The sequence below is a fragment of the Nerophis lumbriciformis genome, linkage group LG27 (genome assembly GCF_033978685.3).
Source record: "Nerophis lumbriciformis linkage group LG27, RoL_Nlum_v2.1, whole genome shotgun sequence".
NCBI lineage: Eukaryota > Metazoa > Chordata > Actinopteri > Syngnathiformes > Syngnathidae > Nerophis > Nerophis lumbriciformis.
Window position 1 is genome coordinate 17,788,766 of NC_084574.2, and position 18,166 is coordinate 17,806,931.

General features: G+C 38.5%; 1 protein-coding gene across 3 annotated transcripts in view; it reads right to left on the reverse strand.

Annotated features, from left to right (window-relative positions):
- Positions 1–18,166, reverse strand: part of add3a (adducin 3 (gamma) a) — a 357,656-nt gene that overhangs the window by 52,995 nt on the left and 286,495 nt on the right. For all 3 annotated transcript variants that reach the window (XM_061922748.2, XM_061922749.2, XM_061922752.2), the window contains one exon: positions 5,941–6,090. In XM_061922748.2, the coding sequence (XP_061778732.2) occupies positions 5,941–6,090 (150 nt within the window). The remainder of the gene's footprint in view (positions 1–5,940; positions 6,091–18,166) is intronic.

Consider the following 18,166-nt stretch of genomic DNA (forward strand, 5'->3'; position numbering starts at 1 on the left):
GCAGTATATTTGGTTAGTATGCAGATTTGATTCATTAATTCATTTGACAAGGTTGTAAACTGTAAGTAGGTTAGATATAATACGATTAAGAGCAAGAGTAAGATGACTAACTCGAAGTTAATATTTGAGTGGGCCCTAGGACCTTCTGTGGTGGAAAAGTTGGTGAAAAACCCTTTGCATGCTTTACTGTACATCACAGCTTCCTTTACCCCAGCTGATATTTCACACATTCTGACTGCATGAATGCACTGCAGAAATGAGGCTTAATAGAACATGATGACAATGCTGCTCAGCAGAGCGTGCCCCCCCCCCTCGAAAAAAAAAAAGAATCCCGGTCAAAACTGGACCACTTATATGGTCACGCAGACAGCAGATAACTCAGAGTGACGATGCCGGACATTGGGATTATTGGCTCTTTGTAGGAAGCTGGGTCCTGAAGAGACGTTCAAAAGAAAAGATTGTCTCCTTGTCAAATGTACAGTACTAATTACTTGACACATGATAGGCTCCAGCACCCCCCGCCACCCCAAAAGGGACAAGCGGTAGGAAATGGATGGATGCATAGATGCCAAGATATAAAATCTTATTTCTAGAAATGTCCCTCGATTCAAGAGCTTTTTACTTATTTTTTGTAATTGACTTATCTTAATTTTATAATTTAATTAAAAATTAAAAATAAAATTAAAAAAAGATGTGTTGGTGTTCCCCCTCATAGAAAAACTTGTTTTAGGATTCTGCAACATCTTGAGGATGCTTCATTTAAAAATTGCAAGTGGAATAATGCTTGTTTTCACAATAAAATACTTATTTCTCTCTTAAAAGTAATGCTAATTTCTAGATGTAAAAATCTTATTTCCAGATCTCTTATCAAGTAAAATTATCTGTCCTTGCATCTAGTTAATTTCTTTCTTTTTTTGTACCAATGATTGTCACACACACTAAATGATTCTCTGCATTTGACCCATCACCCTGGGAGGTGAGGGGAGCAGTGAGAAGCAGCGGTAGCCGCGCCCGGGAATCATTTTTGGTGATTTAACCCCCAATTCCATTCCTTGATGCTGAGTGCCAAGCAGGGGGACTAGTTTTTAGAATTTATTTTCCTTATTTCTAGTCTTTTTATCTTATATTTTTACCGATCTTTTTTTTTTTCTCAGTTTACTCATTTTAAAAAAGAAACTTTTTTTTTTTTTTACTGTGTAAACTATGTATCACAAACTATGGATCACAATAGTTCAAATGTACACATCCCACATTAATTCATGTCACACTCCAGCAGGTGGCGCCATATCCCCATGCTCTGACAGTGACAACACTATTTGGAGTTTCCCATCCATGTAGCCTACAGATAACTTCCATGCCATCTTTCCACACAGGAACATTTGAACAACACACAATAAAATATCAAGTATAATAAATAAGATTTAAAAAATACATAAAAACATACATAAAACTAGAATAAAAATGAAGGTAAACACAAAATTGTCCTATTCTAAATGGTGTGCATACGCCTGAACTGGGGGCTCTGAATCCACATCTTTCCTCGACAAAAGGTCATTTAGTGTTTTTTTAATTGTTAATATCTCCCCCGCCTGATAAACCAGTCGATGTAGAATTGAGGTGAATAGATGTCGCTCCAGTGCAGCACTTTATGGAAGCCAGTTTCGGCCACTAAAATTTTTTTTTATAAATACCCCAATGTTAAGTCATAATAATGAGATAAGAGAGTCGAAATTATGAGATAATAAGTCATAATTATGTAATAAAAAGTTAGAACTATGAGATAAGACAGTAGAAATTATGAGATAAGAAAGTAATAATTATGAGATAAAAAGTCAAAAATATTAGATAAAAAGTCACAACTAGGACTGTTGTGTAAAATCTCATAATTTCGACTTTTTGTTTCATAATTATGACTTTTTATCTCATAATTGCGACAAAAGTGTATTTTTATATCACAATTTTGACCTTTACACTTATAATTAGCACTTTTTATCTCATAATTATGACTTTTTATCTAATAATTCCAACTTTCTTACCTCATGATTATGACTTTTTATCTAACAATTTCAACTTTGCATTTCATAATTATGACTTTTTATCTCATTATTGCGACATACGTATATTTGTATCTCATTATTGCGAAGACATGCACCTGGGGATAGGTTGATTGGCAACACTAAATTGGCCCTAGTGTGTGAATGTGAGTGTGAATGTTGTCTGTCTATCTGTGTTGGCCCTGCGATGAAGTGGCGACTTGTCCAGGGTGTACTCCGCCTTCCGCCCGATTGTAGCTGAGATAGGCTCCAGCGCCCCCCGCGACCCCGAAGGGAATAAGCGCTAGAAAATGGATGGATGGAAGAAAATTTGTATCTCATAATTTTGACCTTTGTTTTTATTATTTTGACTTTTTATCTCATAATTATGACTTTTTATTTAACAATTTCAACTTTCTTATCTCATAATTATGACTTTTTATTTAATATTTAAAAATGTTAAATATTTTTATCTCATAATTATGACTTTTTATCTAATAATTCCAACTTTCTTACCTCATGATTATGACTTTTTATCTAACAATTTCAACTTTGCATTTCATAATTATGACTTTTTATCTCATTATTGCGACATAAGTATATTTGTATCTCATTATTGCGAAGACATGCACCTGGGGATAGGTTGATTGGCAACACTAAATTGGCCCTAGTGTCTGAATGTGAGTGTGAATGTTGTCTGTCTATCTGTGTTGGCCCTGCGATGAGGTGGCGACTTGTCCAGGGTGTACCCCGCCTTCTGCCCGATTGTAGCTGAGATAGGCTCCAGCGCCCCCGCGACCCCGAAGGGAATAAGCGGTAGAAAATGGATGGATGGATGGAAGTATATTTGTATCTCATAATTTTGACCTTTATTTTTATTATTTTGACTTTTTATCTCATCATTATGACTTTTTATTTAACAATTTCAACTTTCTTATCTCATAATTATGACTTTTTATTTCATATTTAAATTTTTTTATCTCATAATTACGATTTGTTTTTTTTTAAACTCATAATTATTACATTTATCTCATAATTATGGCTTTTTATATCATAATTATGACTTTTTATCTCACAATTTTGCCTTTTTATTCCATATAATCAACTTTCTTTTCATAATTTCGACTTCTATCTTAATAATAATAATAATACCTGGGATTTATATAGCGCTTTTCTAAGTACCCAAAGTCGCTTTACATGTAGAACTCATCATTCATTCACACCTGGTGGTGGTAAGCTACTTTCATAGCCACAGCTGCCCTGGGGTAGACTGACGGAAGCGTGGCTGCAATTTGTGCCAACGGCCCCTCCGACGACCACCTATCATTCATCATTCAATTCACCGGTGTGAGTGGCACCGGGGTAACAAAGGGTGAAGTGTCCCGCCCAAGGACACAACAGCAGCGATTTTTTTTGGATGGTAAGAGGCGGGGAGCGAACCTGCAACCCTAAGGTTTCTGGCGCGGTTGCTCTACCCACTACGCCATGCCGCCCCATGCCGTTACAGTCATAACTTTAGTCCCATATGTACCGGTATGTCCTTTCTCATATAATGATGACTTTTTATCTCACAAGTACCCGGTATGTCCTTTCTCATATAATGATTACTTTTTATCTCATAATTTCCACTTTCCTATCTCATAATTTCAACTTTTTATCTCCTATTTAATTTTTTACCTCATAAATGTGACTTACCTATGAGGTATTTTATTATTATTATTTATTTTTTTACTTTAGTGTGTTAGTGTGTTTAAGAAGTGAAACGAGTCAAGTTTTTTCTCCATGTCTGTTTTTTTTGTTATTGAAGCCGGCACCGCACATCATTGTTCAAAATGTGATTAGTTGTATATGTCAATATTGTGTTGTTTAACTCTGATTGTTGGACTTTTACTAACAGTCAGATTGGACAATTTTGTCTCATTAATAAATGTTTATGTTTTTGTCGGCTTTTAAAGTCATTTTGATAGTAGGCTAATATAGCTAATATAGACACTTACATCATGTGTTGCCTTCATTATAACACCTATATAAGGCTTTTAAAGTCATTTTGATAGTAGGCTAATATAGCTACTATATTAGCTATATAATACTTACATCATGTGTTGCCTTCATTAAAACACTTTTATTTTTTTGCGGCTCCAGACAGATTTTTTTTTGTATTTTTGGTCCAATATGGCTCTTTCAACATTTTGGGTTGCCGACCGCTGACTTAAAGAAAGCACGCAGGCACATTCTACCAAAAAACATTCTAAATACATTTGTAAAAAGAGAATGTAATTGAAAACTTAAAAAGGAACAGAGATTTAAAACAAAAATATTCTAAATTTAGAACTGTCACAACAGAAAGATGCATTTCAATCAAGAGTGTTAGTTTATGGAATTGACAATTCATGATTTCATTCATTCATGATTTATGTTGTGTCAATTGTTTCTATTTAAAGGGGAACATTATCAAAAAGACCATATATTTTTTTAACCGATTTCCGAACTCTAAATGGGTGAATTTTGGCGAATTAAACGACTTTCTATTATTCGCTCTCGGAGCGATGACGTCACGTTGTGACGTCACATCGGGAAGCAATCCGCCATTTTCTCACTTTCGTCGGTGTGTTGTCGGAGGGTGTAACAACACGAACAGGGACGGATTCAAGTTGCACCAGTGGCCCAAAGATGCGAAAGTGGCAAGAAATTGGACGAAATTTGTTCAAAATACGAGGCTGTGGGGAAAGCCGACGAAATGGTCAGTCGTTTGTTCCGCACACTTTACCGACGAAAGCTATGCTACAACAGAGATGGCAAGAATGTGTGGATATCCTGCGACACTCAAAGCAGATGCTGACATCAACTCCAAAACTGGACAGATCAGCTTTCAGGAAAAGAGAGCGGATGAGGGTATGTCTACAGAATATATTAATTGATGAAAACTTTATTCATTACTCGCGGTTTTACGTAAATTATTATACATAAACTGTGTTTACCAAAATTTAGCTTAAAAACATTTATTTTTTTCAATCATTCGAGTACATTCGGGTAGTCTTGTGTAATGCAGTATTTTGTGTCTATTTAGGTATGGTTAACCTGAGTGCTGAAATCGTGGAAAAATATATGTTCTTAGCGCGCCTGAAATGGGCTGTCTGCACTCTCAAAGTGCATGTTGTTGCCAAATGTATTTCATATACTGTAACCCTAGTTCATAGTTGCTAGTTTCCTTCAATGCCAATCAAACACATACCAATCGTTGGTTAGAAGGCGATCGCCGAATTCGTCCTCGCTTTCTCCCGTGTCGCTGGCTGTCGTGTCGTTTTCGTCGGTTTCGCTTGCATACGGTTCAAACCGATATGGCTCAATAGCTTCAGTTTCTTCTTCAATTTTGTTTTCGCTACCTGCCTCCACACTACAACCATCCGTTTCAATACATGCGTATTCTGTTGAATCGCTTAAGCCGCTGAAATCCGAGTCTGAATCCGAGCTAATGTCGCTATAGCTTGCTGTTCTATCTGCCATGTTTGTTTGTATTGGCATCACTGTGTGACGTCACAGGAAAATGGACGGGTGTATATAACGATGGTTAAAATCAGGCACTTTGAAGCTTTTTTTAGGGATATTGCATGATGGGTAAAATTTAAAAAAAAACTTCGAAAAATAAAATAAGCCACTGGGAACTGATTTTTAATGGTTTTAACCCTTCTGTAATTGTGATAATGTTCCCCTTTAACAATGAGTGAATGATATAAAAATGGAAATGGAAAAAGGATGTTCAAACAACTAGACTCGCGAACATCCATTCTGCTGATTTCAGAGACACAACATCATGCTTGACTGCCTTCATAATGTGTTGCTTTGATATCGTGTTGGATGCCCGAGGAAGAAACTTGCATGTTGTGAATGAGCGTGAGCACAAACTTACAGCAGCCGTGGCAGGAGTGTGCAGGTGTATGACACAGCGGATGTCTGGGCGCATGGAGTAGATGGCAGCATGCGGGCTGAACCCAGCAGAGTCCATGGTCAGGTTGGTTGAGCCCTGCTCGATGACGTTCCCGATGATGTTCACCTTCACCTGAGGGAAGCAAAGATAAAAAAAAAAGTGTTGTTAGAATTTGTTTGGCAGCATTGCGTAGGGAGGACTACATTGTTGGGGTTGCACTGGACCCCTTAGCTCTCCCGAAACCTTCTTTTTCCCCAAAAAGCTTTTCATTTTGGACAATTGTTTGCTTCCTAATGTTGACAAACACATTTGTGATGAACTAGAGCAGAGATGGTGAGCCAGCAAGCCCTCTATCACAATTATTTCTTAACCATAGGGCCATTGTTGGCCTGCGAGCGCCCCCTTGAGGGCCGCAAGAAAATATATATGTTTCTCAGCTTTGTTTCGTGTAGACCGCATTGGTAGTTAGTCTTAGACTTAGATTGGCCAGATCTAGTCTTAGACTGCTCTGATCTAATCCTAGACTTAGATTGGCCAGATCGAGTCTTAGACATAGATTGGCCTGGTCAAGTCTTAGACTGCTCAGATCTAGTCTTAGATTAGTCAGATCTGGTCTTAGACTTAGATTGGCCAGATCTAGTCTTAGATTTACATTGGCCAGATCTAATCTTAGACTTAGATTGGCCTGATCGAGTCTTAGACTTAGATTGGCCGGATCGAGTCTTAGACTTAGATTGGCCGGATCTTGTCTTAGACTTAGATTGGTCAGATCTAGTCTTAGACTTAGATTGGCCAGATCTAGTCTTAGACTTAGATTGGCCATATCTAATCTTAGACTTAGATTGGCCTGATCGAGTCTTAGACTTAGATTGGCCGGATCTAGTCTGAGACTGCTCAGATCTAGTCTTAGACTTAGATTGGCCAGATCGAGTCTTAGACTTAGATTGGTCAGATCTAGTCTTAGACTTAGATTGGCCGGATCTAGTCTTAGACTCCTCAGATCTAGTCTTAGACTTAGATTGGCCAGATCTAGTCTTAGACTGCTCAGATCTAGTCTTAGATTGGCCAGATTGAGTCTTAGACTTAGATTGGCCAGATTGGGTTTTAGACTTAGATTGGTCTGATCGAGTCTTAGACTTAGATTGGCCAGATCTAGCCTTAGACTGCTCAGATCTAGTCTTAGATTGGCCAGATTGAGTCTTAGACTTAGATTGGCCTGATTGAGTCTTAGACTTAGATTGGCCTGATCGAGTCTTAGACTTAGATTGGCCAGATCTAGTCTTAGACTTAGATTGGCCTGATCAAGTCTTAGACTTAGATTGGTCAGATATAGTCTTAGACTTAGACTGGCCGGATCTAGTCTTAGACTACTCAGAACTAGTCTTAGACTTAGATTGGCCAGATTGAGTTTTAGACTTAGATTGGCCTGATCGAGTCTTAAATTTAGATTGGCCAGATCTAGTCTTAGACTGCTCAGATCTAGTCTTAGATTGGCCAGATTGAGTCTTAGACTTAGATTGGCCAGATCTAGTCTTAGACTTAGATTGGCCTGATCGAGTCTTAGACTTAGATTGGTCAGATCTAGTCTTAGACTTAGATTGGTCCGATCAACAAGCAGAAAAAGTCGAGAGCTAAAGTCACAGAGAGATTCTTAAGCGCCAAAAAATACGACTAAAGTGGTGAAGCTGTATTTTCATTTGCACTTTAATTGTATTGATAGTTTAGTTAGGAAACATATATTATCATAATTATGATTTATTCAATCAATAAATCAATCAAACATTTTTTTATAAAGCACTTTTCAAGCACAGGCAAGTGGCAACACAAAGTGCTTTCTTTACAGAAGAAAAAAAGAAAGAAGAGATGAAAACACACACATACAAACACACAACACATCACTACTGAAAATAACAAAACATGGCATGAGACTGAGGAATGAGAAAAAACGCCACCTTTGAGGCGTCCACACTGGAGAACAACTAAAATGAACGCCATCTCAAAATAATAGTATAAAATATATTATAAAATACATGTAAAAAATTAAATATAAATAATCCATTAATACATTAATAAAAACATCACATTGAGAGGATAACAGTGGTAAAAATAGCAATAAATAAGACTATAAAATACCACAATAAAAATGGAAAATATAATAAAAAATTAAAAACAAAAGAGTTTAACATGATCAGTAAAACGCCTGATTAAAAAGGTCTGTCTTTAACCATTTTTTAAAATTATATATTATTATCAATTTAGAGATCATTTATTTATTCTAGCACTGCATAATTGTATGTATGTGATTTTTCCATTAGATCCCTTCTTTTGCTGTATATTTGGTTAGTACAATTTTTTGTAATCAACCTCACCTAAGCCTTGATAATTATCTTTCATGTCATTTGACAAGGTTGATCCTGTTAAACAGTCAGAAGGTTAGATACAATTATTGAATATGACGAAAATCAAGAGTAAGATGACTAAATCAGTGTCAATATTATAGGCCACTATGTAGTGGAAAAATTGGGCCCAGAAGTCAAAAAGGTTAAGAAACCCTGCTCTATCAGAGCCAACATCAGTGACCTCTGACCTTACAAATTCCCCACCCTCCTCCCCCACAACAGTGGGAGTTGTGATAGTGGTAACCAAATCCAAATACATTTTACCTAAAAAAAGGAAAATCAAATCTCCAACACTGACATTTACATAACCATTCTGATGCCTATGATGCATATGCCTGGATGAAATAATCAAGTTGATCAATATTAGGGATGTAAAAGTATTATAAATATAGCGGTATCCATCCATCCATCTTCTTCCGCTTATCCGAGGTCGGGTCGCGGTATTTCGGTTTTAAAGTCTTCTCAATAATAACGTGACGTGTGACAGTATCTAACAAAAACATGGTGAGTGTAGTTTTCTTCTGGCGTTTTAGCCTTGGCCGTGTCTGCAAATAAACTACACTTCCCAGAATCCTCTGCTCAGCGCAGAATCGTTGGGGCGTTGAACGTCGTACGCAGGAAGTGAAGTGTGTTCGTACTCGTCGTAGATAAAAGGAATTGTTTTTTGGACATTACATCTGTCCATAAGTGGTTGAGTTATGTTGCTAACAGACAGACAGACAAGCCCAGGTCAAAACATGACCTCTTTGGCGCAGGTAAGAAAGTCTGCGTTCTGCAAAGCGAAGCGCGCAACTTTGATCTCCTCGCACCACACGACGGGAAATCACCCCCAAAAAATATTCAACACAGGAAATACGAGTAAACTAAAACTCTACTTGATACATCCTCAATCCATTCATTCATTTTTGTAGCGCTTGTCTCTTGATTTGTAAAACATTTACAATATTAAAAGTTGTATTGCTAGTTTACTTTACCGAGGAACAACATTTTCCAGAGCGATATAAAGGATGTCCACTGTCGAGGACACTGCTTCCCATAATGTAGAAGTTGAAAGACACTAAACTGTACATTATTGTTTTACACTAATGTTTACATTGTTACTTTAAATACATCAACTGTAAGTTATTCATTTAAATATCTGCTTGAAACAGTAGATGTTCCTGAACAATTATTTGCACGAAGAAATACTTGTTTGTAGTAAAAGATATGATGAAACCATTTCATCAATTATTTGCACGAAGAAATACTTGTTTGTAGTAAAAGATATGATGAAACCATTTCATGTTGTCCCGATACCAATATTTTGGTACCGGTACCAAAATTATTTCGATACTTTTCGGTACTTTTTCTAAATAAAGGAAACCACAAAAATTGCATTATTGGCTTTATTTTAACAACAAAATATTAGGGTACATTTAACATATGTTTCTTATTGCAATTTAGTCCTTAAATAAAATAGTGAACATACAAGACAACTTGTCTTTTAGTAGTAAGTAAACAAACAAAGGCTCCTAATTTAGCTGCTGACATATGCAGTAACATATTGTGTCATTAATCATTCTATTATTTTGTCAACATTATTAAGGACAAGTGGTAGAAAATGAATGATTAATCTACTTGTTCATTTACTGTTAATATCTGCTTACTTTCTCTTTAAACATGTTCTATCTACACTTCTGTTAAAATGTAATAATCACTTATTCTTCTGTTGTGTGATACTTTACATTGGTTTTGGATGATACCACAAATGTGGGTATCAATCCGATACAAAGTCGTTACAGGATCATACATTGGTCATGGCGGACTGGTACTTTTCAGAGGTGGTATAGTACCGAAAATGATTCATTAGAATCGCGGTACTATACTAACACTGGTATAGCGTACAACCCTAGTTTGTGTTAAATTACAGAAAGCGTGTTTATCCCAAACATTCCTGACACTTCATTTTACACCCTATGGCATTTTTACCAAGCTTATTTTTTGACCATACACCACAAAAATATCGTACCGTGGCCTTAATACCGTGATAATAAGGTACCGTGAGATTTAATACCGTTGCATCCCTAATAAATATTGAAGATTATCTGCAATAATTAATTAAAAAAAAAAACAGCAGACATCCTGTTATCAATGAAGTTTGTCTATGAGCTCATACTGAGGAAATGAACTTGGCTAACATTCAACTTCATAACCGCTAACTTATTGGATGATTGGAACCGAGCAGGGAGGTGGAAGGACGTGCAGGGAAGAAAGAGGGCCTAATGAAGACAGATAACTGGCCAGAGAGAAGAAGGCATGAAGCGGAAGAGAAGGAAATGACGACAGTGTGTGCACATGTCGGACTCTCGCTGAAAGCTAATCACAAACAGACGACCTCTGCGGCCTGCAGCCGTCTTTGCATTGCTACCACATGTTGCTCTGATATGAAGCAGAAAACCACAAGATCACATTTCTCTTTCACAACACAAACTCCGAGTGTGACTTGTTGCAACAGGAAGGTTACATCCATCATGCAGTCTGATGCAACCAACTCACCTCCTTCAGCTAAACAAAGGGAACTAGGGTTGGCCGATATAGACAATATACAATATAAATCATTTACAAACCCTGTTTCCATATGAGTTGAGAAATTGTGTTAGATGTAAATATAAACGGACACCTCAACGATGGACGCTTTTGACCTCCCTTTTTCTCAACAACACCTGGTGTCGAACTTTGAGATCGGCCACAGTCCACAAAAACATTTCAACATCACACCCAAGTTAATTGGGCATACATGCACGCACCCGCCCCTTCCTCAATCAACGCCTTCACCACTGCTTAATTCCTGGGGTTCTGGGTGGCTTGTAGCGCTTTATAGGCCTACTGAAACCCACTACTACCGACCACGCAGTCTGATAGTTTATATATCAATGATGAAATCTTAACATTGCAACACATGCCAATACGGCCGGGTTAACTTATAAAGTGCAATTTTAAATTTCCTGCGAAACTTCCGGTTGAAAACGTCTAGGTATGATGACGTATGCGCGTGACGTCGATGGTTGAAACGGAAGTATTGGGACGCCATTGTATCCAATACAAAAAGCTCAGTTTTCATCGCAAAATTCCACACTATTCTGGACATCTGTGTTGGTGAATCTTTTGCAATTTGTTTAATGAACAATGGAGACTGCAAAGAAGAAAGCTGTAGATGCGATCGGTGTATTAGCGTCTGGCTACAGCAACACAACCAGGAGGACTTTGACTTGGATAGCAGACGCGCTATCCGACGCTAGCCGCCGACCGCATCGATGATCGGGTGAAGTCCTTCGTCGCTCCGTCGATCGCTGGAACGCAGGTGAGCTTCGGTGTTGATGAGCAGATGAGGGTTGGCGTAGGTGGAGAGCTAATGTTTTTATCATAGCTCTGTCGAGGTCCGTAGCTAAGTTAGCTTCAATGGCGTCGTTAGCAACAGCATTGTTAAGCTTCGCCAGGCTGGAAAGCATTAACCGTGTAGTTACAGGTCCATGGTTTAATAGTATTGTTGATTTTCTGTCTATCCTTCCAGTCAGGGGTTTATTTCTTTTGTTTCTATCTGCAGTTAAGCCCGATGCTATCACGTTAGCTCCGTAGCTAAAGTGCTTCACCGATGTATTGTCGTGGAGATAAAAGTCACTGTGAATGTCCATTTCGCGTTCTCGACTCTCATTTTCAAGAGGATATAGTATCCGAGGTGGTTTAAAATACAAATCCGTGATCCACAATAGAAAAAGGAGAGAGTGTGGAATCCAATGAGCCCTTGTACCTAAGTTACGGTCAGAGCGAAAAAAGATGCGTCCTGCACTGCACTCTAATACTTCACTCTAATGTTCCTCAAACACAAATCTTTCATCCTGGCTCAAATTAATGGGGTAATCGTCGCTTTCTCGGTCTCGCTGCTGGTGTAAACAATGGGGAAATGTGAGGAGACTTTCAACTTGTGACGTCACGCTACTTCCGGTACAGGCAAGGCTTTTTTTTATCAGCGACCAAAAGTTGCGAACTTTATCGTTGTTGTTCTCTACTAAATCCTTTCAGCAAAAATATGGCAATATCGCGAAATGATCAAGTATGACACATAGAATGGATCTGCTATCCCCGTTTAAATAAAAAAAATTCATTTCAGTAGGCCTGTAAAGCAGCAGGCCAGCCTACAGGGCCCCCAACAACCCCCCCTGTTGCGAGTTGTTGTGATTATATGTAACATGTCTATGTGTGCCAAGCTATTTGAGGTTTTTTCCCTTGGATTCAGTATGGAACCCCTCTCGAGGGTCCAGCCGTAGACTGATATTTTTTTACTCTTTCTTCTCCCCTTTCCCAATATCACCTTTTTCCCACCTTTTTTAAGGAGCGCCGTAAGTAGCTGATCCGTTGGCGGTCCCGTCTTGTCTCCCTGTAACATATGTCTGCTCTTAGTGGGACTGTGCCGAAAATGAAATTTCAGTTCTCATGTGTCTTGTACATGTTAAAGAATGGACAATAATAAAGCATCTTGAATCTTGAATATTGCCTGGGTATCTTTCGTCTTCTGAAGCCGTGTCTGGTGTGTTATGTCCCTTATTCCACAGTGAGTTCTTTTGCACCTGTGTCCCACAGTTGAGATAGTCCAAACAACTAATCATGTTTTTGAGGGTATCTTTCGTCTTCTGAAGCCGTGTCTGGTGTGTTATGTACCTTATTCCACAGGGAGTTCTTTTGCACCTGTAGTCCACAGTTGAGATAGTCCAAACAACGAATCATGTTTTTGAGGATATCTTTCGTCTTCTGAAGCCGTGTCTGGTGTGTTATGTCCCTTATTCCACAGGGAGTTCTTTTGCACCTGTGTCCCACAGTTGAGATAGTCCAAACAACTAATCATGTTTTTGATAGTCCCTTATTCCACAGGGAGTTATTTTGCACCTGTGTCCCACAGTTGAGATAGTCCAAACAACTAATCATGTTTTTGATAGCATACATGCACGCACCCGCCCCTTCCTCAACTAACGCCTTCACCACTGCTTAATTCCTGGGGTTCTGGATGGCTAGGAGCGCTTTATAGCAGCAGGCCGGCCTCCAGGGCCCCAAATCCCCCCTCTTCTGTTGCGAGTTGTTGTGATTATATGTAACATGTTTATGTGTGCTATGCTATGTGAGGTTTTTTCCCTTGGATTCAGTCTGGACCCCCTCTCGAGGGTCTAGCCTTAGACTGATATTTTTTTACTCTTTCCCCCCTTTCCCAATATCACCTTTTTCCCACCTTTTTTAAGGAGTGCCGTAAGTGGCTGATCCGTTGGTGGTCCCGTCTTGTCTCCCTGTAACGTATGTCTGCTCTTAGTAGGACTGTGCCGAAAATGAAATTTCAGTTCTCATGTGTCTTGTACATGTTAAAGAATGGACAATAATAAAGCATCTTGAATCTTGAATCTTGAATATTGCCTGGGTATCTTTCGTCTTCTGAAGCCGTGTCTGGTGTGTTATGTCCCTTATTCCACAGGGAGTTCTTTTGCACCTGTGTCCCCCAGTTGAGATAGTCCAAACAACTCGTCATGTTTTTGATAGTTTCCCCAACAACACAATTTTTACCGCAAGGTTGAACACTCTTCGGCTTTCAATGCGTTCTTTTTGGATTCTCGTCAAAATCCATCTTTCCATTCTTTGGCTTGGTATGCCTACATACCAGAGTTGAACATCAATATTGTCGCGTCAAGATTAAACCAGGAGCACCCATGGCCTCAAAAAGGCTAAGCTGTAGAAAATGAACGATCGTGTATCCGTGAAGCACTGAAGTCATTTCTTTGGCATATTATTTGTATTTCTCTGAATATCTTCATCCATCACACAGATCTGACAATAAATGTCGGAAACTAGATCCTCTGCACACAATCTATTGATCTACGAGTCAAGCCACACCACCATCGATGTGGACACAGACAAAAGCCAGCTGGTCAGACAATGGATCATTGATTTGGTTACATAACATGTCCGGTAACATTGCACTTCACCCTGTCATGTCCTTCAGCAGCAGTCGCTCAGTCACACAGCCCCTACGACGGAGAGAGGCCACCGGGTGACGTAGGCAGCATGTCTGAATATAACTATAACGACCACTCGTGTGAGGGGAAGCAGAGTGACCGACATAATAACACACACAACCTTTCATGTGAAGCAGACGGCTTGGCTCGCCATCAAAAGGTCAACTCTGCAGCTGCATGGACTAAACCACAATATTATTCTTGCCTGGAAACAGAACCCCTGAAAGACGGAACCAAACTCTCGGCGCTGTGGTGACCTTCGGAGCTCATACATCAACGTGGGGAGATGGAAAATGACCAAAACCTAACTGAACTAACATAGGTCAAATAGTCCACCTTTATTTTCGTCAAAGTAGCTCTACTGTGAAGTCAATTGTGAAGTGAATTACATTTATAGAGCACTTTTCTCTGGAGACTCAAAGAGCTTTAATTTAGTGAAGCCCATTAGCTACATCTTTTTTTTAAGCTACATTTACAGTTTTTTCCAATTGCTTACACACACAATTTCAAATGTTCACACAGTTAACAAAGTCTACACAGAGTAAGCAAAACCACTGTGCAGATGTGCCTAATATTAGGCATAGACTAGGCCAGTGTTTTTCAACCTTTTTTTGAGCCACGGCACATTTTTTGCGTTGAAAAAATCCGAAGGCACACCACCAGCAGAAATGATAAACTCAGTTGACAGTTAAAAGTCATTGATGGATATGACTTTAAAGCAAAACCAAGCATGCATCAATATAGCTCTTGTCTCAAAGTAGGTGTACTGTCACGACCTGTCACATCACACCCTGACTTATTTTGAGTTTTTTTGCTGTTTTCCTGTGTGTAGTGTTTTAGTTCTTGTCTTGCGCTCCTATTTTGGTGGCTTTTTCTCTTTTTTTGGTATTTTCCTGTAGCAGTTTCATGTCTTATATTTCCCGCATCTACTTTGTTTTAGCAATCAAGAATATTTCAGTTGTTTTAATCCTTCTTTGTGGGGACATTGTTGATTGTCATGTCATTTTCACATGTACATTGTGGACGCCGTCTTTGCTCTACAGTAAGTTTTTGCTGTCGTCCAGCATTCTGTTTTTGTTTCCTTTGTAGCCAGTTCAGTTTTAGTTTCGTTCTGCATAGCCTTCCCAAAGCTTCAATGCCTTTTCTTAAGGGCACTCACCTTTTGTTTATTTTTGGTTTAAGCATAAGACACCTTTTTACCTGCATTTACAAAGCAATTAGCTACCAGCTGCCACCTACTGATATGGAAGTGTATTACACGGTTACTCTGCCGAGCTCTAGACAGCACCGACACTCAACAACAACACATCATTTTAAGACCATAATTACTGGTTTGCAAAAAATGTTTTTAACCCAAATATGTGAAATTAGATAATCTCCCACGGCACACCAGACTGCATCTCACGGCACACTAGTTGGTTGAAAAGCACTGGACTAGGCATAGAGTTTTTGCGAAATATTACACACAATGCTTTACACACACCTTCCCATCTTGCACACACATAAGGATTGGGAAACATACAACCTCACATCTTGCACACAGATATGATTGTGATACACACATTTTCACACTTTACACCCACACTAGGATTGTGATACACACATCTTTATCTCCAGATTTTTTTTCAAACCTTTTTATTTGTCTCAGATTTTAATTTGTACTGCATGTCATTGTAGACTACTGTGATATGTTACTTTACCTGACTGTGGTAAAAATAAATATTTGAAGTCTGCAGCATCATTGTTGAGCAGTTCGTGAAAAGATTACAGGATATGTTTACTTTCTCTTTAGGTCCTTACATATAGGCCCACTTCAAAGTAAACAATGACGATTGCTGTGGATTTGCCAATATATTTTGTCAAGTTACAGTAATCATTCATCACATATGCTAAAAAGCTGATTTCGTATAGTAAATTATTTTTTTTTTACAAATATGTTTTGTATTTATCACTGTTCCGGATAACTCACTCCAATAGTGTCTTATCATTTGAAGTCTGTGTGAGTGAGATGACAATAAAACTGCATTTTTACAAATGCTTGCTTTATTTTGATGACTGGGCATATGTTTTGACCGAAGTGTGTCATTTTTCAAATAATCTAGGAATTAAGAAAATCGAATGTGGGTTTTGGAAAAGTGTGTAAATCCTTTTGAAAAAAGACACACAGTTAGTAAATTTGTGTGTAAGCAAATGGGAAAAAAAACTGTAAACCAGTATGTGTGGCACTGGGAGCAGGTGGGTAAAGTGTCTTGCCCAAAGACACAGCAGCAGTGACTAGGATGGCAGGAGCGGGAATCAAACATGGAACCCTCAAGCCCAGGGGTGTCAAACGTACGGCGCGCGGGAACAGGTTTTATCCGGCCCGCGGGATGAGTTAGCTAAGTATAAAAATGAGCCGAAATTTTTGAATGAAAGAAACTGCTGATCTAAATGTGTCCACTAGATGTCGCAATAGCAATTCTTTGTATCTTTGTAGATGATGCTACATATGTAAAAACAAATAAACCACATGATGCTAGTGCACCAGTTGAGGAAAATGGGAAAACTACATAAATAACATCCTGTAATTTGATTTTGATATTATTTTTTTATCTTGATTGATTGAAAATTTGCACCAATGAGTTGTATGATGAACATTACACATAATTTATTCAGAAAGTATAAATAACGACAAATAAAGATAGAATACGGTCCGTGTACCTTCCGTTCATTCTATTTCCAATTCTTAAATGCAAATCAAAAAACAAATTTCGGGCCATTTTTTTCTATTTTCATTTCTGAAACAAAAGTTGGACAACTCTTTAATGACACTTTTTTAAAACAACAATAGGACTCCTGCTGAACAAAGATGTTACCGTTATGCTAAAAACATGCTTAATGCAAAGGAAAAGCTGAAATACTGCTCCCAGTTCAATTTGCCATCACACAGATAAACACGCATTTTTGCATTTTGGATGAACATATATTCGATGTTTGTGTTTATCTGGAAAAAATACAAATCCATAAAAGGAAAACAGCACAAAATCCAATTTTATGGCAATATTTTAATGAAAATCAACCTTTTTTTGCTTGTTTTTAAATCAGCCATATGTAGTAAAAATCGGAATTGGAAATAGAATGAACGGAAAATATGATTTGTTCATTTTCAGAATGTGCTTGTTCTATTTTTAGACAAAGAAAACAATCTGAAGTTGTCTTTATTTTTAAGTTATCGTGCCGCGATTTTACCAGTCCGGCCCACTTAAATGATAAATAAATGGGTTGTACTTGTATAGCGCTTTTCTACCTTCAAGGTACTCAAAGCGCTTTGACACTACTTCCACATTTACCCATTCACACACACATTCACACACTGATGGAGGGAGCTGCCATGCAAGGCGCTAACCAGCACCCATCAGGAGCAAGGGTGAAGTGTCTTGCTCAGGACACAACGGGCATGACGAGGTTGGTACTAGGTGGGGATTGAACCAGGGACCCTCGGGTCGCGCACGGCCACTCTTCCACTGCGCCATGCCGTCCCACTTGAGAGTAGATTTTTCTCCGTGTGGCCCCTGATCTAAAATGAGTTGCTCCAGCTGCTGTACCAACCGAGCCACACCGTCCCAATGAAAGACCCCTGCTTTATAGGGGAACTGCTCATCATCAACAATCCTTATGTGAAGAAAACACATCTTTCCATTTTCTGTGTATTCTAAATAGCTGAAAAACTGTTAGCAAGAGGCGGCTAAGAATACAGGTAATGGGGATTGACCTATCTCACTTATAACGTCTTCTAAA